This window comes from Harpegnathos saltator, unplaced genomic scaffold (assembly GCF_003227715.2).
Source record: "Harpegnathos saltator strain DR-91 unplaced genomic scaffold, Hsal_v8.6 scaffold93, whole genome shotgun sequence".
Classification (NCBI taxonomy): Eukaryota; Metazoa; Arthropoda; class Insecta; order Hymenoptera; family Formicidae; genus Harpegnathos; species Harpegnathos saltator.
In genome coordinates this window covers 751,492-775,145 of record NW_020230721.1, presented here as the reverse complement: position 1 = coordinate 775,145, position 23,654 = coordinate 751,492, and the positions used below count along the sequence as shown (strand labels likewise).

The 23,654-nt window shown below is 48.8% G+C and overlaps 1 protein-coding gene across 1 annotated transcript in view; it reads right to left on the bottom strand.

Annotated features, from left to right (window-relative positions):
• Positions 1-23,654, bottom strand: part of kug (FAT atypical cadherin kugelei) — a 214,302-nt gene that overhangs the window by 29,189 nt on the left and 161,459 nt on the right. The window contains exons 3-5 of the mRNA XM_025307705.1: positions 18,662-18,768; positions 18,051-18,255; positions 10,657-10,718 (exon numbers count right to left, since the gene is read on the bottom strand). Of these exons, the coding sequence (XP_025163490.1) occupies positions 10,657-10,718; positions 18,051-18,255; positions 18,662-18,768 (374 nt within the window). The remainder of the gene's footprint in view (positions 1-10,656; positions 10,719-18,050; positions 18,256-18,661; positions 18,769-23,654) is intronic.

Sequence of the window (23,654 nt, the reverse complement as noted above, 5' to 3'; positions counted from 1 at the left end):
GTCGTCGTATCTTGCCCGGAGATGCCGGAGGTTCCCTCGTATCGTCCTCGAAGTATTCGCAATTTTATCATTTCACCCGCCAAGGCAGAAGGAGAGAGAAGGGAGGAGAGGGTAGGGTAGAGTAGAGTAGAGTAGAGAGAGAGAGACAGAGAGAGAGAAAGAGAGAGAGAGAGAGAGAGAGAGAGAGAGAGAGAGAGAGAGAGAGAGTGTGTGTGTGTGTGTGTGTCTCATGCTTGAGGCTATTGGAGGAACGGTTTAATATCGGTTCGCGATCTACGCAAGTCGCACGGTAGGATTGGCAGGTCCCGAGAAGGCAACTTACCACAGCAAACATATGAATGCCAGGTAGAGCTGATTATCCCGGTACATGCTAAATATGTCATTTCTTTCCTTCTCATGTACAAGCTGCTAGTACGGCGAATGCATCATATTATTCAATAATTCGCTCTCGATTTTTGGTTACGCTCGCTTCAGTTGCTTTATTCGCGATTTGATCGAATCCACATCGAGATGCGCTTCGGTCGCTATAATCCGAAAACAGCAAGTCTTTCGACCGATACTTTTGTTCACTGTCTGAACGAGACGCTACTGCGGCCACGCATCACGGAGGACGGTCCTAGGTCTCCTCGTCGGCAGCGGTTATTCAGTGATCGAGTCGCGTTATTTCTCCGACTCTGGCACGGGCTTGAATAACGAGCGATAAAATCGTCGGACTTTTCGAATAATCTGGCGACGTATTTCTCTGGCAGGACTACACTCGAGTGTATCCCATTGCGAGGCCGCACGCTCCGAGAAGAACCGTGTTTTCCTCGTGATTAGGGGTAATAGCCGTGTGCTTTGCCCGAGCAGTTCTTCAGAACCTTGCCCCCCTCTTCTCTCTCTCTCTCTCTTCCTCGTAGCTGCTGCTGCTGCTGCTGCTGCTGCTACTGCTCCTCTCTCGGCTCTCCGTAATTACCTCGACGGCCTCTGCTGATTTCTCCGGGCTTAACCCCGCCGTCGCACGTTTGCGGCTAAATCCGAGGAACTCACCATTGGCTACGAAGCGGCGCACCGACACCCGTGACAGCTCGACCGCTACAATAAACTCGGAATCGCGTGGAACTCTGCGCGCATTTTCCTTCGGCGTCGTAATCGTCAGATCGATGAGGACTATCGCGTTCACGTCGATGCCGCGAATCTCACGACGACGCTTTTTCGTAATTCGAGTTCGTTTCAGCCGAGACAGTTTCCCTTCGCATCGATAAAGAATGCTTTTAATAGATGTTCCTATCGTGGCAGAGACTGCAAACGGAAACCGCTGCGCTCGAGCGAACAATCGGACATTTGTATTAATCAAGTTGCTTCACGAACGACGTAAATTGTTGACGGTGTTCGGTGGACGTCATTACCCGCGCTTCTCGAAATTGTCTTCCTCTCTAAAGCGCCGCGCGTCGAGACTTTTACGATCCCTTTTATGGTGGACAAATAAGCACGCACTAACCCGCCCGGCGCATTACAATCCTGCGGCGCCAAGGACAGTATTATCATCAGCTCTCACATTGCGTCCGGCCGAAATCGAAATATTCGCTCGCGCAATTACGAAACCGGGAACGGGGGGTTCTGGTCCCCCCCCTCTCTCTCTCTCTCTCTCTCTCTCTCTCTATCTCTCTCCCTCCCTCTCCCCTTTGCTCTCTCAGTCCCCTCTTTCTCAGTCGTAGTTATATAACGAGCGGACACGATTTAATAATCATGCCGGCTGTACAATGCAAACCCGCCAAAGTTGGGTGTAATACGATCCACTTTGGAGGGCGGAGTGCGCAACGGGGGAAATCCGGGCTTATCGCGAGGATATCGAAATATTCTCAGATCTGCCTAAAGTTTCGTTAATAATAATCGGTCTGCGCATATCGAGGAAATTTCTACTTTAAACTCTTGCACATTATCCAGCTCGGAACAAGCCAGTGCGCGCGATCCGGCCCAGCTATTTTCGTTATAATAAATTCGCTTTTTCAACGTTGCTTTCTCGACGAAACAGTCGATTCTCGAAGGAAATTCATCGATCTCCCCCCCCCTCTCTCTCTCTCTACACAAACAAACACACACACACACACACACACACACATATATACACTTTCCTCTCCTCTTTCTCTCATTCTCTTTGGAAGTAAACCGGCGGATCGTTATGGGAATATCATTCGCTCGCCGGAGCAGAAAAGCATGCATAATTTGAAGGCTGTCTGAAGGAGAATCAGCTCTGCCGGTTCGCGTGGTCGAAACCGTTTCCGGCGACCGCTCGCTCCGAGGATTTATGTCCCCATGCACGGAGTATGATTTCGGTAATGAGTACATGGCGGATCGATTATCATAAAAGATTAATGAGGCGGGTGACCGATAGTTTGGTTAGTCCACCGGTCAAAGATGCAGCGGTTTATGTGTTACGGGTCACATTCATTATTCATCGGATCGCGGATGGTTATGAATCTGTTTCGTTTAACGCCGTAAGACGAGGTCGCAGCGCATCCGCGGAGGTAACTTGCCACCGTCTGGAATAAAGATCGTCGTGTTGAGCTCGACAGACACGACAGTCACGGGCCGCGTTAGCTGCAGTTGCTGCAACAGATACTCTCTTCCTCGTATCGCAAAAAATTTGTTCTGTACAATTCAATTAAACTATACAAATTTTAAGTATCGCGAAGCTAAGGTCGATTTGGTCATGTTCCACACACACACACACACACACACACACACGTACATACATACAGTATACCGACAATGGTTTTCCACAGATTCAATAAAATCTTGAATTCAGCTTTGTTTGCGGCATTATTTGCGGTCGCGCTATTCTCGGAAATTATTACGTATATTTAACCGCAGACGAGTATCGTCGTTGTGCCCGCCTGCCAATTTGAAATTCCACGCTAATAAGCGTATTTTATCGAAGCGTGAGCGACGCTGAAAAATACGCATTTAATCAATCGGTTCTTAAGCGTCTAGAAGTTTCGTTTAGCAACCGGATAAGCATCGGAAAACGCTTATGGCAACTCCGCGAGGTGGCTAAGTGGCTAGATAAGCATTATCTCCTCGGCAAGCACGACTATCCGTGGTCGGAATAAAGCCAACTTCATCCCAGGTGTTCCGAAATATTCGCGCGCGATCCGCAATGTCTTACTTTGCAGATATATACACGGCGTATCTCCTCTTGTCGCAGAACTTATTAGGTCGTCAGACCCCGAGCGATAACACGCACAATTATAATTTGTCGTAATCAACTGGCAGCTGGTAAAATCGTGGATGAATCGGTATCAATCGAAAAGAATAGCAATGCAAAACTTTATGGTAAACACGCGACAGGATTTTCATTTCTCGACGGTATTTGCGCGGCCCGGTACGAAGGCGGGATTCTAAAGATGTGTTACTAGAGACAATACCGCGCGTAATCGCGGTCATTAATATAATAATTAGAATTTTCTCTGTCTGAAACGTCCAGCAATGCACTTGTGCGTATCGTTGTTACTACACGTCGAACTGAACGTCGAGTAAACGCGATATAGAAAGAGTGTTCCTTTTTCCTAATTCCCCGTTCAATCGCGACTGCAAAGTTTATCTTCAATTAATCTACTTCTTCGCGCGATTAATAATGCTAATTAATATCGGGTGATTAATATAAGCGCGCGCTTCATCCGGATGAATATCGAGTTCCCTGCGGAAGCGTCCTCACAATCTTCCGTAAGCGATGCAATTTTGCGAGAAAAATCAACCGATCCCAAGCGTGTGACCCACAATCGCTGACGCTCGAAAGAGAGAGAGAGAGAGAGAGAGAGAGAGAGAAAAAAAAAAAAAAAAAAGAGAGAGAGAGAGAGAGAGAGAGAGAGAGAGACGGATTTCGGTGAGAATTTCGCGACGCGACGCAACGATGACAGCGAATCAGAGATCGCGGCGGAGTGTTTTCTTTCTTTTCTTTATCTTTTTTTTTGTTTCTTCCTCGGCCGCTCCCGAGCGCGATTTTGCGTCTCGTTCGTCATTCGGCCGTAACACGTGAGATATTTGCGCCACGGCGTTTCCGCCGCGAAGATTTCTGGGTATTCATCATGATTATTTTCTCCCTGACTCGTGAGCGCGAGTGCGCGCGCGGCACGCCGCTCCCGGCAAAAGACGGGCGCGGGCTGGTTCTCTTGCAATATGCCGCGAGAGGCAAACAGAAGGAGCCAGAGCGAATGAGAGTAGCGCCGGGCATTAATTATATAGTGTTGCAGTTCGCGAATACACGCCTCCGTGTGTATTGGACGCACCAACGGAGCAGCCCTTTTCTTCCTCTGTGTCGCTTCGTATTTCAATGGAAAAGGAAAAAACAGATAAAAAGAGAATAAATAGATAAGAAATAAAAGGAAGCGCGAAAGGAGGGCAAATGGAACAACTCGGTGTTTCGATTTGCACGAGGTGCAACGCGTTTCGCGCCATCAACACCCTGCGTGGTAATCTGAGAAACGGCGTGGGATTTCGTAAATTGTTGTAAAGTTAACTTCTTCGCGAGCGCACTCGCCGCTATACTACTTATCCGACTTGCGATGTAGCGCTGTATAGCTAGGGATGTACAAAACTAAAGTAGAAACTCGAAAGAAGAGAAAAAGAGAGAGAAAGAAAATGCCGCAAAAATTAAAGCAGAAATTGTGTAATTTCAAGAATGTGCACTTGTGCGTGCGTGCGTGCGTGCGTGCGTTCGAGTCTACTACTCTTTTCACCCTCGCTTCGAGGGTAGACGAGTCGCGTGAGAGAGTTCACTGCGCGGGTACAGTGACAACTTGGGGCGAGTAAACACATTTTTGCATCTGTTTCCCTGGATGCTTCCTGAAATGTGAAACTTCTTATCCCTGACAGTAGCACGGGCCACTCTATTGTTTCTCGACTCCTTTGAACGATGTCGTCTCTCTCTCTCTCTCTCATTGCCACGGTAACTCTCCACGTGCACTGAGTTGGAAGTTTCCGTTGCATCGTAAGAAGGATCAGACATCGGGAGTCGGGCGTCGTGATAATCCTCACGTTGTACGAAAGACGGCAGGAAGAATGTCAATTAAGCGACTTCTGCGACATTTCCAAGTCCGACGATGGCAGTAGCGGCTATGAAAAGAAAGGACTCTGCGCGCGATGAGTGTAGCGGGTGAGAAAGGTGGTGAAATAGAGGAATGTCAAAAGGAGAAACGAGACATGAAGTAGGAAAAAGAAAGAAACTTTGGCTAGACCTTTCACTCTTCGTCAGTCCTACACGTCAGTTTTATCGATCCCTTCTCTTCTTCTCCATTTCGTCCATATATATACTATATATCATCGGTATATGTATATATATCACATGTATATATATATATATATACATATATCGCTAAATATCAATTTCTTATGGAAACAATTCAAATTATACTGTACAGTGTCTATATGTGTCTGAAGCAATTCGTACGTCCCGTCCCTCTCTGACAGATAAAACTTTCATCGAACTCTCGACGAAAAATTGTTTAACAAAGTCTCGTATCGTTTCGCAAACAATCATAATCGTCGAGATATTAACATCGTATTAACAGAGATAATTATCGAGATATTAACATCGTATTAACAGAGACATCATCCATTTCCAGTCATCGCGAATTTTCGTCTGATCCATTCTGTTTACACGAACCACGATTTTGTTCCCGTGTAAAATCTTACGCACGCAAATCTCCGACGAGCCAGACGCAAGCCAAGCTTGTCGGTAATTAGATCTGCGCGCGTTCGTCCTCGCTTTCCGTCGTTTCCGGGATTAACCACCCTCGAAAGACGCTGAGCGTGCACGACATTCATCCCGCTGGACGCGCTACGACGCACTGTTGTCTGGAAATCGGAGCGCACATTACGTGCCGCGAACGAGTGGAAGAGGCGGGCAGTCTCCCAAGCGCCTGCGAAGACGCGGAAGAAATCTCGTGAAGGATAGCGCAAGTGTCCACTCGACCGACGTTATTAATATACGTGGCGCGCTGGTGAAAACGCTCAAGCCGCACCCGCTCTTGCCCGCAGCAGCGCACCTGAAATATGTCCAAGCAGGGGAGCATATCTTTCGGCGACGCGGTCGGAGGGGAGTGTGAAAAATCGCGCCTATTAATAAGACTGCGGCGAAAAGCTCTCGGCGCCCGCGCCGTGCAGGCAAGACGAGAGCGAGACGGCTAACGAGAGTTGGCCGCGATTGTTCGCGTGTACGCACGAACGCGCGGGACGCCGTTGTCGTCGACAAACGGCACGATCGATCCGTGAAGCACTTTTCTTCTCTTTCCCTTTCTTTCTTCTCTCCTCTTTCGCCTTCCTTCTCCTCCTTTTCCTTCCTTCGCCCTCTTTTCTTCTCTCTTGTTTTTCTTCCTCTTTCTCTTAAGGCGGGGCGGCGCGCAGATCGGCTTCAGACCGGCCGCTTGCGTGCGAAAAAGATTCATTTCTCACAATTAACTAAGCGAAGAAGCGGATAATCGCGCGAAAATGTCGAATGGAGATTTCAGGCGATCATTCTCCGTGTTAGTATTCTTTTAAATTATCCTCAACTCCCTTTATTCCCATCATGGATCGTCCGTCTTACTTCCACCACTGCAGGCGAGGAGGCGAGTCTGGATGGGCGAGATGGGAAATTAATTCAAAAATTTGCTGCGACGCCCGAAAGAGTAGCGCGTGAGCTGAAAATTGATTCTTTCGTGCTTCTTGGATTATCCACCGGCGACTTCGATCTGCATTCAAGTACGCGCCCGGTCGATCGTAAATTTCAACGAAATATTCTCAAGCGGATACTTTGGGCGATATCTAGCGAAAGAGGAAGAGAGAGGGAGGGAGGGAGGGGGGGAGAGAGAGTAGAGTAGAGTAGAGAGCTCTACGGTGATGAGCAAGTTTCTTGACTTATACTTTGAGGAACATCGGCGTGATTCATTGTCATTATGTGGCCACGGCGAAAGCGAAATGATTGCCGGTATTCCGGATTTATTCCAGTGCGAATTATGACGTGCAAAAAGGCACTTGGTGACACGAGATGCGCGTGGCTGGAAAAAGAAAAAAGAAAAAAGGGGAAAGAAAGAAAAAAAGAAAAACGACGCTTCTCGTCCGCGACGCACATGGCGCAGCCATGGGAAGTCGCGCGACTTGTAAATTATGTACCGAATTGTGAAAAAGGAGAGGGACACACTCTTGCGGCCCGGTCACCAGGTCGTGTAACCTCAGTTGACCCCTTATATGCCAAAAAATACCGGGCTACGCTCTTTGACACGGGTGGCGCATAGACCGAGAGCGGTATATCGATGACAGATAAATGAGTTTGGCGAGCCGGCCGGATGCACCATAAAAGGAAAGTCTAACGATCTGGCGCAATCGACAGGATATGCAACGCGTTTAGATGCACATGCTACCAATATCGCCATTTCGGCCGACATCAATTTCCCGCGATGCTCTCGGGCCAACACACGTTACGTCACAGTTATGTTATATGACGCGACGCGCGTCCGTGATACTGTTCGGAACAAAACGGAATTTTAACTAGCATAAGGGAGATGAGAGGTAATCTCTGATCTGACTTTGCGACGCGACGCCGGGTTTTACACAAAGAATCGACGGAGGGAAGAGAAACTCGTCTCGCCGTCGCGCGTTCCTTGTTGCGCCGACGTGCGCAACTTTCGACATGAGTTTCTACGTTCGCCGGTAAGCGTGTTCAACTTTGTCTTATCGACCCTGCCTCAATTTCATCGTGCTTTGCTCAAAGGAGTGAACAAAGATGCGTTGAACGAACGATTTATTCGTGCGATTCGTGCGATTCGTGCGATAATGAAGGAGTAATCGGTGCGACTGAAGAAGAAAGCGCTCTGTATACTCATTAATTATTCGCAGACGGAGCAACCTTGTGAAATTGTCCAAGCTTCTCCGCGAAAAAGAAGGCGGAGGGAGCATAACGACAGCGGCGGTGCCAGCGGAGACGTCGAGAAGCGACAGGGGAGGCGATCCTCGATTTCATGAACTCTTGTTTCTAAAACTGGGACTCACTCGACTCACTCGACTTACGAACACAAACAGGGTTGCGTTAACAATCCGCATCGAAGGATCGAAGCCTCTTCTTAAAGTGATTTCCTGCTTGCGGTATGGACATTCGTCTAGAGAATTCCCGCAACGATATCTAATGAAATTATTAGATCGACGCGAGATGAACTTGAGATCGTCAAAGTCTTCGCTGAAAAAAAAGGGGGAAGAAGAAATGTCCGTTATATATGTATATATGTGCATGTGTATCGTGGGAAATATTTTTTGTCTCGAGATGAGTTGTGACGTTATTCGTCTTAAAATTTGCAACAGTGTTAAACTTTCTTCAAACAATTTCATCATACACGAATGATGATGATGAAAGACGCGCGAATTTTCTTCGGTTTCTCTCGTGTCTTTCTTCTTTCCTTTCTTTCCCCTTTTTTTTACTTTTGTAGCGAGGTGTTGATGTGTAAGATACGCTTTGACTTTCAATATCACAGTTCCGCGATAGACTCGCGCACTTAATTGCCGATCGATGGTAGCGTTGAAAATTTAAGTTGCGCGCAACGCATGCGGGAAGAGCTGCGAGCACGGCCATTAAAACCGATAAAGTGCAATTTAATTTCGGGCGAACATATGCTCGTGTTAATTACGAAACACTTTGCTACCGTAATGGTCTGGCACGCGGTGTAATGTGTGTGTGTGTGTGTGTGTGTGTGTAGGTGGGTGGATGGGGGTACATGTTTTTTTCTACCTGCCCAACATCGCCCGATACGATTTTATACCATCGAAACCACTTTAGTAGTCATGAATAATTTTCAAACGCGTTCAAACATACATATAAAGCAAATCCGCGATTCGCTCCGATTTCATCCAGAATTCGTGGGTTTACGCGTTAAAATCGTGCAGGACTCGCGCGATTTGTTACGACAAATTCGGATTTTTCGCAAACCTGGCGAAAATTTACAAGTAGCTTAAGCGCTCGGGCCACAAACTGTAGCCACTGTAGCAACTGTTTTCTGCTACTTTGCAAAACGGCCCGAGCTCACGTCAGAGTGGGGAAATGTTTTTCAACAATGAAGAATAAAAGAAATGCACATTCGCAATTTTATTCGCGGAATTTCCTGGAGAGCGCGACAGCGCACCAAAGCGGAACCAAACAAGAGACACCGGCAGTAAGTTTCCTGGAAACCGCAATAAAGCCGGCATAGTAGGCAAAGACATGTAATTGTAACTTTCGCGATCAAGTACGAACTGGAACTGTACGAGACTCATTGGTGAATCTCGGAAACTTACGAGACGGCATTATCGTACGCGCGATGCGCCGTCTCGCTTCGCTTCGCATCGCACGCAGTCATTCTCGCGCTGTCTCTCGTAATTATTTTCTCTGACGCGAAATAATTCCAGTGTCGTTTACTCACCTAGCGGAGCGCGCGCGCACGCGTGCGATATCGTAAACCTGCGGGGTTCAGATTGATAGGCGGGCACGGGGGCTCGCACACACACGCACGCACGCACACACACACACACACACACACACACACACACACACACAAACACAAATCGGAGGCATGAGCGGAAGGTGAACGCAAGTGAGGCGCCGAGCTGTTTACCCTATCAATCGCAATCGCCTCGATTCCATACTCGCCAAAGCCTCTCCGTGAAATTGGTATCGCTGCCCGCTCGCTTTTATCGCCCCGGCAAAATTCCAGTGTCTACCGCCGTACACGACGTGAGACTATCGCGCGAGCTCTTTCTTTAATCTCGATACAGGTAGAAATTCCCCGAGAGGCACACCGCCGCGGAGGCACCCTCTCCGGAGAAATGTCTCGCCCTGCGACCCTTCTCCTCCTCCTCCTTCCCCCCTGCCCCTCTCCTTATTCTTCTTCTTCCGCTTCTTTCTCCATCTTCTTCCACCTTGGCGCAAACCACTGTACCTTTTCAGCGCTGCTTCCATCCGGTACCTCCTCATCGTCCTGCCTTCGCCCCCTTTGCTCCACTTTCTCGCCGTCGTTGTCCCAAGCCGTCCATTCGTTTCTTCGCCTCTCCCTTTCTGCCCTCGCCAGCCCACGCTACCCCTTCCCCTCTCTTGGCGCCACCACCCTCCACTCAAGTTGGCCTTCTCGCTTTTATCGTCGGAGGCAGCAGATTTTCCTCATTTTACTTTTCAATCTCACGGAGGATGCGATTTTCTTCCTCATTTCCACTCCGACAATATCGGAGGCAACTCACAGCGGACGAGCAGTCGGAGCGGACGAGCGAAGAAGGAGAAGCGTAGCGACGGTTCTTAAGGCGGTTTTTCACCTTAAGTAGACAGTAGAAGACGGCAGAGTGTGAAGAAATACGAGAAGGAACATGCGGATGAAGAAAGGATACGCGTCGCTAATCCATCTGTCGACGCCCGTTGACGTTAGTTCGCCGTTGGGAAATTCGATTTGCCTTCGCGACCTCGAACGCAAAACTAAACGTCGCGTGCCGCTGTACTGTGTGCCTGGTAAAAGGCCGGCGAAAGGCTGGCAAAAGACTGAGACGACCGCGACGTGTTGTTTGAAATATTGGACGCGTTTCTTACCAGGTGTCAATTCTCATCGGGCACCTCGAGCTCGCCTTGCGGTCGATTAGGAATGAACGTCGAGAGAATTTTCGAAAGAAAAATCGGACTTTTCAACTTACCTCCAACACATGCTCCGCTTGATTCTCGCGGTCGAGCTTTCTACCGCTGGTGGTAATGAGACCTGTGACAAAAACAACGCAACGGTGATTAGCCGAAAATGTAAATTCTAAACGCAACTAAAATGCAACAACGATTAATAAACAACGGCCGAGGCGGTGGCGGTGGCGGTGGCGATGGCGCGGTAAAACGCGGCGGCACTTTGCGCAACGACCCACCCTCGATAAAATCGCACGGGGAGCGACAAGAGAGGCGGAGATGGGTGGGCACGGTGGACGACTCTCGAATTGCGGGCGAATGGCAGAGGCCCTCCATTATCGAGACAAAGATCAGGCCCGATGAAACGAACTCGACGAAATTATAGCGTTCAGATTTTGTCGCACGATGCGCGGAGTACTCTGCCAGACTCTTTCGACCACATCACTCCGCCGTGATATCGGGCTTTATTTTACGTCCCACGGATTCCCTTTCATCATGGCACGGACTTTGCTCGGAAACTCGATTGAGCAAAAATTCGCGAGCGTGAGGCTGTCGGTGCGACGTCCAAGGTGAATCCTTCCGGATACTATTCTGTGCGGAAAGCTTTCCCCCGGCCTATGCAGGGTGTTGAGGGAGGGGACCTAGGACGACAGTTCGAACGCGTATTTAATTTTTAAGCCAAGGCGACTTTGCCGCGAAGCACAATTAACAAGAAACGCAGAGAGAGAGAGAGAGAGAGAGAGAAAGCGTTCTCGCTGAGGCGGCAGAATTCGTCCGATGGAGGCGACGAGCTTCTCGCAAAGCCGTCGCGAACCACCAAGCGCGACGCTTTCACAAAGTGCGATACTGCCAAACAAAAAAGAAACCCTTTAGTACGCACGCGTTGCATAAAGCCGGAGCGCGGTGCTTTTTTCTTCCTTCTCTCTTTTCTTCTTCTTGTTTCTTTTTTCTTTCTTTTTTATTAGTCTTACGGCTTCCGGTGACTGGCGTCGTGACGGCCCAGATTTCATATTACACCGCTAATCGAGTTACGAGGAAGCCGTTGCGCTGTTCCGCCCGGAGCTTCGATCCGGCCAGGCAAGGTGTGCGGTGTTGGCTCTCGTAACTTTCGTTACGCGGCCCCGTTATGATCAGCATGGCGTGAATCCGAACTCATACAACTGATACGCACACGGAGCACGGCCATTAAAACAAACTAGTTCCGCGTTTTCGCTGAGAGAACGCTCGCTAACGTGTTAAACTCCCACGCGTAGGATATCGTTATTACGCCGTGATAGAACAAAAGCGCGTGCGCGGGCGCTTCACGGGGCCGCGAGCTTTCAAATCTGACATTCATTTGGTCGCGTATGCTATTTTCAACTTTAATTAATTGCTCCTTTTCTCCTGCTTTGTCAGCTTTATCAACGTATCGCGGTCTCTCTCTCTCTCTCTCTCTCTCTCTCTCTCTCTCTACAATTCGAGATATCGATATCGTAAACTTGACAATGTCAGACGTGACGGCGTGGCAACATTCGGACGTTCTTTTTACCTTTAAATGAAAAGTATGAGAAAAGTGGACGGAGGAGCGGAAGCGCACCAATGGACAAAAGGAAAAAAGCAGTCAGAGGGAATTGCGGGAAGCGGCGATTCGATTGAGCCGCGAGCACGAACGCGAATGCGAAGCATCGGTGTTGTAGAATGCATTTAAATAATTGCTTTTCGTTTTCGCTCTTCTCACCCTTTGGGCCGTGTCGAGCCGAGAGTTCGCGGCCCGATAGGAATGCACGCCCACGTGTGCCTGTGCGCTTACGCGTATTGCGTGTGTGTGTGTGTGTGTGTGTGTGTGTAAACGAGAACAAATCTCACAGCAACGGCGACGGCGACGACAACGATAGCAGCGGTGTGTATGTATAATTACGTGAATGAGCTTGAGGCGGAAAATTCGTTATCGGAAATCAAAGAGAGTAGGTGAAATTATTTACGATATTATCCGACGCGCCGTGAGCGATCGCACTGACGATGTGACGACGCAAAACGAACGTTTCGTGCGGGATAACGACGGATTTATTTTCTCGCACGTAGATCCCAATGGACGTCGCGAGGACGTTTTTTCCTGAAGTGCCGGGCGGTACGTTCCAGTAATATTTTATGGTGATGGTGAAAAATGCTTCCGGGTAACGGCGTCGGAAGCCCGTTTAAAGGCTGCTCATCTCCTGCCGAGAGAACAAGAGCGAGCGAGCGAGCGAGAGAAAGAGAGAGAGAGAGTTTTATCGGGATTATTTCCCTTTTTTCCTCTTCTTTATATGACGAGCTAAGATTATCTGTATTTCAGGGAACGGTAGCGCATCGTCGAACGTTTGATGAAATTTACCTGCCGAATCTCGCGCCAGTATCAGAAAAATTGTGAGTTTGATGAAGTTTGATGGATATAATCAAAGAGTTGATCAATCCCTTTCAGACGACCGTATAAAATTTCTTCGAGAATCCGTCCCGATGACCCTTCAGTCGAGTCGTAATTACGATAGTGACATAACATAACAATAAATGCGAAAACATAGCGTGGAACGTTTTTATGAGATGCAAAAGGCATTTCATAACTAGACAGTTCTCTTTTGCTCTCGTCAACGTTATGGAAAAAAAAAAAAAAAGAAAAAAAAGTCGCGCGATCCACTAATCCATTTAATATGAATTGCGACCGTTTGTAATGGGAGCACGGCGAATTAGCGAGCAATCAACGGCACACATCCGCGGAATAAAATGCCGTATTTCTTCACTTTTGACGCAATTGATTTAATTAATGAGATTAGTCGCGTTACAGGTATATTTGCGAAACGCACAACCACGGCCGGTTAACAAAAGGTTGATGAGCGAGAGAAAGGAAAGCGGAGGAAATATCTGAGAGCGAGTCGCGGAGCTCGCCATTTCTCGTCGAGTCATCGGGGCTTTAGCAGATTTAATTAATAGCGCGTTTTACGTCCTATTTACCCAACGTGCCGTATATCGCACCGACGGGGGCACATATTTTTGGCCGCGCGTGGCGGCCGCGTTACACGCCGAAAGGGATTAACCGCGCGATTAGTTACACGAGATTTGGGGGTCGTGTAACGCTCACTACGACGACGCACCGTAGTGAGTTCGTGTAAGCTCGTTCCCGCGGGCTAGGTCGTATTACTCGACCGAGATCTATCTAATCTAATTTCGTACTGCCGTACAACACTGCCATTGTTCTCCGCCGTCGTATCTTAGCTACGTATTACCGTAACTAGAGATCGTCCGCCGCTTGTGCGACCGCGCGCGCCGGTTAACACTCGGAACAAGTGCGCCTGATGAACGATGAACTGTCTCTCTCTCTCTCTCTCTCTCCCTTTCTCTCTCTCTCTCTCTCTCTCTCTCTCTTCTGTCTGTCTGTCTGTTTGTCTGTCTGTCTGTCTGTCTGTCTGTCTGTCTCCATCGCACTCTGCATTACCTCTCGTCCAAAATATCTCATTCGAGCAGAGTAAGCGGGATATATAACTAAACGTCGTTGGAGATTGACGATGATACAAAATTCTGGAGAATTTCGTCGCGCTTTCAACATGGAATACACGCGATCGCAAGCGAGTCGAAACGCGTACGCTCGTAGGTACGCTTGTACTCGCGCGCCAGGCACCAGGTGTATTGTATATTATTACATCGTAAAGGCCATAATTACAGGATAAACTGGCTTCACCACGCGCGCGCCGTTAATAATAACGTTAATAAGAACGGAAGGGTATGTATACCACTCGTGTAATCGTAGAGCACGTGCATGCGATATACCGTGACGCGTTATTTCAGTATGCATTCGTGGCGAATGATGGAGTAGCTTTTTGCCACGGGACTGACCTTTTCCATCGGCGTCACCCTTTCGTTCCCCTCTCCCGTTCCCGCGCGACGTTCCGGCAGATTAAAAAACCACGTCCTTGCTTGTTATCGGGCGCTCGCGAAAATTGATCGAGAGGCCGCGGTCGCGGATGATTGATGGCGCGCATGGAATGTGCGCGCGGAGCGAAAGAGGCGGCCGCGCGTGGCGAAAGCAAAGTGATGCATTAATCGAGTGATCCGGTGAGTTAATTGCGGAAACGAGCCTCTTTTCACCCTTCCCGCGCTCCTTTATCAGCCCGATCGGTCCAACGCGATTCTTACCGACAAAGTCGCCGACGCTTTTACGGCAGAGGCTGATTTACTATGATTTACATGTTGAAATCAATCAAAGTAACAGTAAGGTAACAATCAAATTTGATCGGGAGTGAAACATTGGGGGTGAAAATTGCAAAACAGGAGCTGTAAAAGTGAATAAATAAATAAATAAATAAATGAATAATTTTTACCTATACACAGAGAGCGCTCAGAGCTCAAGTCAGAGTTCAACTGACTGCGAGATCATCGATCTAATTGCAGATCGTACGACAGAGACTTTACAAGATACGCCCGGCCAGTCTCGAGTTGTAACGCGCACCGCATCTCTGGTAGTTCGTTGACAGTGTGCGGTTCTGACCACCGCAATATCCGTCACTAGGAAAAACCACGAATCCACGAATCCTCTCGAGCCCCGCGCGCGCAACGCATAATAATGCCGAGTAAGTACGAACCGCGGGCGCGGTTTCGCAGCGGCGATACGTCGTGATACGTTCTTCTAGTAGTAGAAGAGGAGAAGGAGAGAAAGAAAGGGGGGGGGAAGGCTCATTGCTGAATCGACGACACAACGGCGATAAATTTGGTATTGCCGGCGCGAACGCGGCCGGTCTCTGCTGCGACGATAAAAGCGACAATGTCTCTTCTTCGGAGCGGTAAACCAATTTGGCCGGTATTACACGGAATTTGGTAGCTGTCCTTTGCATTACGCGCAGTAATTGCTGTTGGCGTGGCGGCGTCGCTAGCCGCACCGGGCTGAAACTAGGACAGAGGGCCGCGGGCCGGAGTCTCTCTCTAATAGCTTCCGATATAAGATCTGTCTGTATCTATGCGTCTTTCCGCGAAGGCCTTGTTGCAAATTCGAGATGACTGACGCTGCTGATGACCGGCACTCGGCTCCTTTTGCGCCATTTGGTGATATTTTCCATCCATCTCACACAGGTTGCAAAAATAGGTAGATACATGGATGGATGGATGGATGGACAGACTTTTCGCGACAGACAGACCGCTCCTGATGACGACTGTTTGCACCCGAGGACACCGAGGTCGGGTTGAGTTTGCGGATCTCACTATTCCGTTTGGCCGGTGATAATGATTCCGATGACATTTACAACCGACATATTATCGATCTGTTGCAGCCAAGTATTTTCGTATCGCGGCGCAAGCGTTTCATCCGTTTGTTCGTTCTAAGGCTTGTCCAATCATCGAATATTTGCTCTGGCATGTGAAAAATCAGTCGCGAGCGCCGAGCGCCAAGTCTCGAACGCCACATTCTCTCGAACATTAAAAGTGGATACATCCCACGTGGATAGGGACACGCGGAACGGGAGGGAGGGGGGTTGGTCAGCTGGCGGAAAAAAGTTTCCGAGATTGGCCGACAACGATGAATGCAAGGGAGGACTGACTTTTTCATTGCGCGGTTCGTCTCGCGGCGCAAGCGACTTTTCATTTTGCGTAATATCGATCACGAACGACTGTCGAAGAATGCAAGATGCTCTCGTTGCTCTCGTGATGAGAGAACGGGCCGGATGCCAGGAATTGAAACCAGTATAATTTCAACGAGAGTCTACATTTCCATACCGTCGACCGTCGGAAATAAATGTTGTAACCCGAGTCAATTCGCTAGCGATCTCCTCGCGGCGCTTTAACCTCCTCTCGGAACAGGGACAGGTGGTGAACCGAAACCGGCCGGCGACAGACCGAGCGCGACAGTCAGGAGAGCATTTGGCGTATGTGCTAGAGACAGTTAGAGAATTGCTATCGGTCAAAAATTCTACATCGTACAAGATATAACAGCGTAAGATCGCTTGATTAACAATACAATTGATAAAGAAACGTCAGCGTCAGGGCTGAACGACTGAGTCGACGAACGGCTCTTACTCTGAAAATATCGAGGGAACTCTTCCTCGAAATGACACTGCATCTCGCAACGACATTTACAGTCGCAGGCACTTGATGAATCTCGCTCGCTTAAACCCACTCGCCGCGTTTTCTATGCGTATTTGTAGTTCATACATTATTTCGTCGCACTAAACAACGCAACGCCGCCTCTCACGTTATTTATGGCGGTTCTAAAGTCAAAGGCAGGGACGCTGTCCTAGATCTAACGAGCCTGCGAGATAGGCACTCTCATCGTTTTATAATCCCCGAGCGTCTCACGCGAGAAGGAAGGCTAAGCGAAACGATAAAGGACTGATGAATATGGATCGACGTTCGATCAGTCGAATTTGCATGCATGCGACGCCGACGGCCAAGTGAGAACGGCAAGAACAACGTATCTTTAGACTAGACGCTTTGATATATCGCGGTTATTCCGCGATATATGTGTCGCAAAGAGACACGACAGTCTTTCGGAAGAATAGAGCTAAGTATTTGTTGCATTTTATTGCTACGTTCGCTCAATTCAGCCATCGGTAATGCAAATTGCGTACTTGTAGAAACTCGAAACTTTGGACGGGCGTTATTTTGACACCACCACGAGCAATTGTCCCGCGAGAATATTCCGTGCGCGCATGGAAAAAACGAGTCCGTTGGCGGAAACTGAATTTTCCGCCGCCTGAGTGGAACAAGGGCCGGGCAAGGGAAAGAACGGCTCGGTTGTAAGAACCTTAAGAACCTTCGGTTGTAAGAGAGAGTCCTACACGAAGCTAAGTCTCTACTGTCCGTGGCCGCGCCAAGCGAATTTTAACACGGCTGAATGTTCAAAACGAATGCGGTTTCGTGCGGTCGCGACGGTCACTGTCATTTCTCGTCACTGAATTTTCTCAGACAGTGCCTCTATTTTCAGCTTCACCAACCGAGATTCGTTTCCCGTGCATACATACAATATAATGGCGCGCTCTTTGTTGTCCGACAAGTCATCGAGACAGAACTGATTGACCCGGGAGCGAAATATATCACCTTTATCCTAGATTCTCGCCTTACCAACACGAACGTTACCTCGTATCGGTCACAGACTGCACAATCAGTCGAATCACTCGCGAAGAATCAATATTTCGATCTTCCGATTCGGACGGCTAACAAACGGCTAAGACCCGGCTGAAAGTCCTTTCACGGAAGAAGCCAATCTCCCGGTTCCACGTAACGGATCTATTAAAACTCTCGTCCGACAAAATTGACCTCATTACCGGCGCGGGTGCGGCTAAAGACCCGTCATCCTGATCTTCTCTCTCTCTCTCTCTCTCTCTCTCTCTCTCTCTCTCTCTCCTCTCTCGCGAGGCCATATTATTTCGCCGACGCGATACGCCGCGCCACGCCGCGCCGCGAGTGCAAGCTCGGAACTTACCGGTGGTGGAGTTGATGAGAAAATAACCCTCCGGATTGCCGCTGCTGATGGAGAAGACAAATCGCTGGGGCGAGGCGTCGCGATCAAAGGCGCGGATCTGCAGGACGCTAACGCCGGCGGGTGAGTTCTCCGGCACGGAGGGATAGTAAACCGGGTGTTCGGTCAGCGGCGTGTTATCGTTCTCGTCCAGCACCTCGATGTAGACCTGCACGAGAGCAGTCTATGAATCATTCACTAAATAAAACGTCCGTTGCGAACGAGCGTGCGCGATTTATTCGCGCGCTCGTGGAGAAAAGAGAAAACAAAACGTCTTACGACGCTCGCGTTCGTAGCTTATGGCAGCACGTTATCGTAATATACAAGTCTGTTTTAAGCAGGTTGCTTTAATCGCAAACGCGAAGAACGCTACTATACACGCGGCCAGTATACTACGATACAAATACAAAAGTAGAAAACGCGTAAGGGGACGCGCTCGGCCGAAAAGCCGACCGGTTGTGACGATTTCGCGTTCTCGCGTTTCAAGACTTTGAAGCCGCTTCTCTCTCTCTCTCTCTCTCTTTCTCTCTCTCTTTTCCCGTTAAGATTGACAAAGTTTGATTGTCGAAACTTACTTGTAGACTCGTGCTCAGCGGCACCACTCCGTGATCTTGGGCGTAAACCGTCAACCAGTAACCTCCCTTGGTCTCGACGTCGAGCACCACTCTGGTCCTGATGTTTCCTGCAATGCAAAGAGCACGAAGCAATTAACTCAAGAGCTAGAATATACTCGCCGAACGCGAACCGATTAGTATCGCGAGATTTCGTGTCTCTCGTGACTTCGAAATAAAAATAATTCGATTCATTGATCGCGCGATCGACAGCCGCAGGCATATCGGCCCTGGCGGCGTGCGTAAATGAAATATATCGCAGGTGCGAGCCGGTCGGACAACTTTCTCGGCGAAAACATTAAAAAAAAAAAAGAAAAAATCGCCGTATCGCGACGATCCTTCGACCAGCTCGATATCGGCGATATCGCCGTAAATCGCCGGGCTTCGAAACGAACGGAAAGCGGCTAGCACGCATGGAAAAAAGAGGTAATATCTCCTCGCAACACACCTTGTGCGCGCGAGGCAACTAGTCGACAACAAGAGAACCGACAGCCGTGGCACGCGTCAACGCATAGGTGTTTGTGAGCGTGTAAGCGTGCACCGGACTCGCGCCAACCGAGGCAACAGCGCCGGCAAAAATCGGACCGCATTCCTGTCGTTAATACATCGGACGAGCGAAACTCAGCGTGCGAGCGAGCGCGGTACCGCCGACGCTGTTCCGCGTGTCTTTGGTCAGCTTTTTGCCGACATTTCGCCGGATGCGACCGATATCCCGCGCGTTCCGCGCGCTCTTCTCGAGCGGTTTGTTAATCGACCGCGATTAAAAGGACGGAAAGACGCGCAAACGGCCGGGATAAGCGCGTACGGAGGTTACCTGAGATTACTTAGTAACTCGAGAGATACTTCGCATTGGCCTGTTGCTGCACGCGAGAGAGAAAATCAACGCAAGGGAATCGTACGTGATGACTGAGCCCCGCGCGATTTGTAACGCTGATAATCGACGTCTTCCTCATCCGCGTCGTTTCGGTCGTTCGCGCCGTGCAATTATAGCGAGACATCGAACTCACCGTTTCGACATCGATCGCCGACCAGGATTACGGTTTCGATCGAGTCTACCGGAGCATGTAATGAGCGCTAATTAGAAATCGGGATTCGTAAAGATTACCGCCGCGTGTCATAAATTGTTGCATTCCGCCGAGACGGCAAGAGTCTGCGGATTGTTCGTGTGTGTGTGTGTGTGTGTGTTCACGATAGCGTCCTCTTATCCCTCTCTCCTCCTCGCTAGATTTTCTCGATGGTATATAAACATATATCTATGATTAAAAAAAATGAATTAACGAGTCCTTGTGCATCGGCAGTTGAAGAAATGAGACCAAGTATTAGGAGTTCAGTTTGCTCGAATCGGATAGCGCGGACCACAAAGTGTCAAGATCTCTGCTGTATGTACAGAAGGTTTTGCCGCTCCGCTCTTTCCTCGCAGCTTTTGTACGGGCGACTATCGCCCGTCCGTGCGCGCTCAAATCCTAGTCATGATTCTCGTGCTTGCTTGCTTGCTTGCTTGCCTGCCTGCCTGCCTGCCCGCCTGTCTGGAGTTTGCGTACATGACAAGTGGGAATAGAAGGGGATACACTTTTTAGAGTTTCCCTTACGTTGTAAATCTCGTATCCAGTCATGTGCACGTCACTCATGGATGCACTTCGCGTACTTTGAGAAGGAACTTTATGGCGCGATTTGGAAGGCAAGGCGAGGATAAGAGCAGCATATTTCGCCCAACGCGCATAATTAACGACGACGCATAAAACGCAGCTTTCTGGATCTAAGGAGGAGCGCGGGAAATGTGCTCCCTTCGAGAGAGCTTCAATCCGGCTTGCCGTGGGAATAGTTAAATCTTAATTAACCGCAAACGCGAACGTTGTCATACAGCATCCCTCTCTCCTGTCTTCTCATATCGTTTAGCCTCGCATTACACGTGCTTCTTCTGTTCGTACAACACACGTTCTGTGGAAGAAGCGGATAAAGACACGTACGGTGTTTAATAGCGGGTCGAGCCGGCGAATGTATTAAATTTAGTGCCATAAACGCGACTTATATGCAGCATCCTCCGCCGTCGTATAACGGGCAGAGGTTCGTTAGAGCGGAGAGCGAGCCGGCGCACCACAATATACGGGGAAGAGAGAAGGAGAGACAAGCGAAGAGGTACAAGGGAACGACGAACGGCTTCTGGAATTACAAAAATGAATTTTCTCGCGCGTCGACACCGTGCAATTTTTAGAGGAAGAAGTTAGGAAAAAAGGAAGGAAGGAAGGAAGGAAGGAAGGAAGGAAGGAAGGAAGGAAGGAAGGAAGGAAGGAAGGAAGGAAGGAAGGAAGGAAGGAAGAAAGGAAAGAAAGAAGGAAGGAAGGAAGGAAGAAAAAAGGACGGAAGGAAGGAAGAAACGAGCATCTTGAAGGCGGGGCCCGTCCGCACGGCGCAGGCGGACAATTCGCGATAGCACGAAATGCAAATTTTTCCGGCGCGGTCAAACGCCGCAGTCTCCACCTGCTTTCAATAAAGTGCAAGTAAATATTCATTAAATGTGCAAATCCTCATGAATAACGTAAATATTTTAGGTCAATCGGAAAGTTCCGTCCGTTTTCTTGCAAAACGTATGGCTTTATTTAAGAAACAAAATGAAAAAGTACATCAATCAAAGTATTGTCCGTCGTTAGCGATGACTTTTTCCCATCTTTCGGTCAGCAAGCAAATTTCGCGGCGAAAGAATTACTTATTTTTGGAGGCTATCCAGTCAGAGATCCATTTTTCGACATTTTCATAAGAATTGAAGCATTCCTCAGCAAGTGCGTGTGCCATCGACCGAAACAAGTGGTAGTCGGAAGGGTCACAGTCTGGTGAATAAGCCGGATGGGATAACACTTCCCAGCGAAGTGCTTCTAACGTTTCCTTGACAGATGTTGTGACGTGAGGCCGAGCGTTGTCATGAAGCAAAATCACTTGATGCTGTCTCGTTTCATATTCTCGTCGTTTTTCGTGCAATGCTCGGCTCAAACGGATCATTTGTTCTCTGTAGAGATCCCCTGTGACTGTTTCACCACTTTTCAACAGCTCATGGTACAGCACACCCTTCTGATCCCACCAAATACAGAGCATTGCCTTCTTTCCGTGGATATTCCGTTTTGGCGTCGATGTTGAGGGTTGGCCGGCGGGATCGCAAATAGTTTTTCGACGTTTGGGGTTGTCAAAATAAATCCATTTTTCATCCCCAGTGATGATACGATGTAAAAACCCCTTTCTTTGTTGCCTAGCAAGCAGAATTTCGCAGGTGGTTTTTCGCCTTTCAATGTCTCTTGGCTTCAATTCATATGGGGTCCCATTTTCCTGCTTTGTAAACCTTTCCTAAGGCTCTCAAACGCTCGGAAATGACAGATTGAGCACAATTTAACGTTTCTGCAAGTTGCGTTTGTTATGAGTCTTCGTCCACCAATGCCTGCAACTCTTCGTCTTCGAATGCTCTTGGCCGTCCAGAACGCCCTTTGTCCTCTACATCAAAATCACCAATTTTAAAGCGTCGAAACCATTCTCTGCATGTTTGATCGGAAGGAGCATCATCACCATAAACTTCTACAAGCATTCGATGAGCTTCAGCTGCAGTTTTCTTCCAATTGAAGCGAAAGATTAACATTTCGCGCAAATGACGCTTACTTGGCTCAAATTTCGACATTTTCGATGCAGTGAAAAACAATGTTATTGATGCAAACGTATACTTTTAAGTACTGAATGTTATTGATGAGATGTCAAAACAAACTATTAAGCTTCGTTTAGATATTAGAGGTTAACGGCAGTTCTAGCTATAGTTTGTCGCTAGCTATACTTGTCGCTAAATGGACGGAACTTTCCGATTAACCTAATAGTATACATTCAAAAGAATAAGACACGCCGTTCCTCGAAAGCGAAGGGCAAGAGAATTTCGTTCGTGGCATATTTTTGTACGCGCTTATCACATGAAATTGCGCAGATTCGATTGCGTCCGCCTGTAACAATGCCGACGACGCGGATCGCAGACCGCAGTCACGTTGTATTTTAATCGGGTCTCGAATGGCGAAGCACGTCATGGCTAACGTCATGGCTAACGTCATGGCTAACGTCGGCGACTCTCCCGGACTCCTTCGTGTGTTCATCCATTCGCTTAGACAGCTGATGAAGGCGCGTGCGGCATTTAATAATACGCTGGGAATCGCGCGCGCGCGCGCGCGCGATACACACGCGCGACGATGATTACACAATGCAACCAAGTGTTGCATTGCTCGGGAAGCTCGTGTTTACTCGGATTTACCTGTATTTACCTCTCGCGTCGCTTCGCGTTGTTACCTAATCATATCGACAGTAATGCTTGTTGCAATCTCGCAACGCGCGCTATTTACACGGCTCAGCGAGAAAATCGGACTCGGAGAGAAGGAAACGCGGCCGGACGAATAAATAGCATTCCCGACGTGCATGCGCATCGCGCACCAGGGAAGAAGAATAACTCGGATCGCAATCGCGACAGCTGGTCTTTTAGGTTTTAGTGTAATTTTTCCATGACGCTCGTCCGTCCTCAGCTCACCTCGCGTAAGAGGTCGGCGTCATTCGCCGGCAGTGAGAGAGAGAGAGAAGACCGTCGTCTTCTCATCGCGCGACTTCTACAGAATTCGTTTTCGCGCGACTTTCGCCCTTTGTTCGAGTAACGACGAAGCTGCTTGGCGGAAACTTGGCGGGGAGAGAACGGTCGATGGCTTTCCGAACGGAGGATGGAGTGCAGCTGTGTAATCGAACCCCTCGGTCGTTTAATTTTTGGCCTCGGGTGCCGTCCTTTCATTCAGAGTCTTAACTCTCTGTGCTCCTTCGCCACTCTCATCCACCCCGAGAAATTTCTCGGGGTCTTGACGCGCAGTCTCGTGTCTGTCGTCGTGATCGTTAACCTAGATTCGTCACTGATACTTTCAGCATTAACTCGTTGGCAATGTGCCCCGTGGACGTTCGC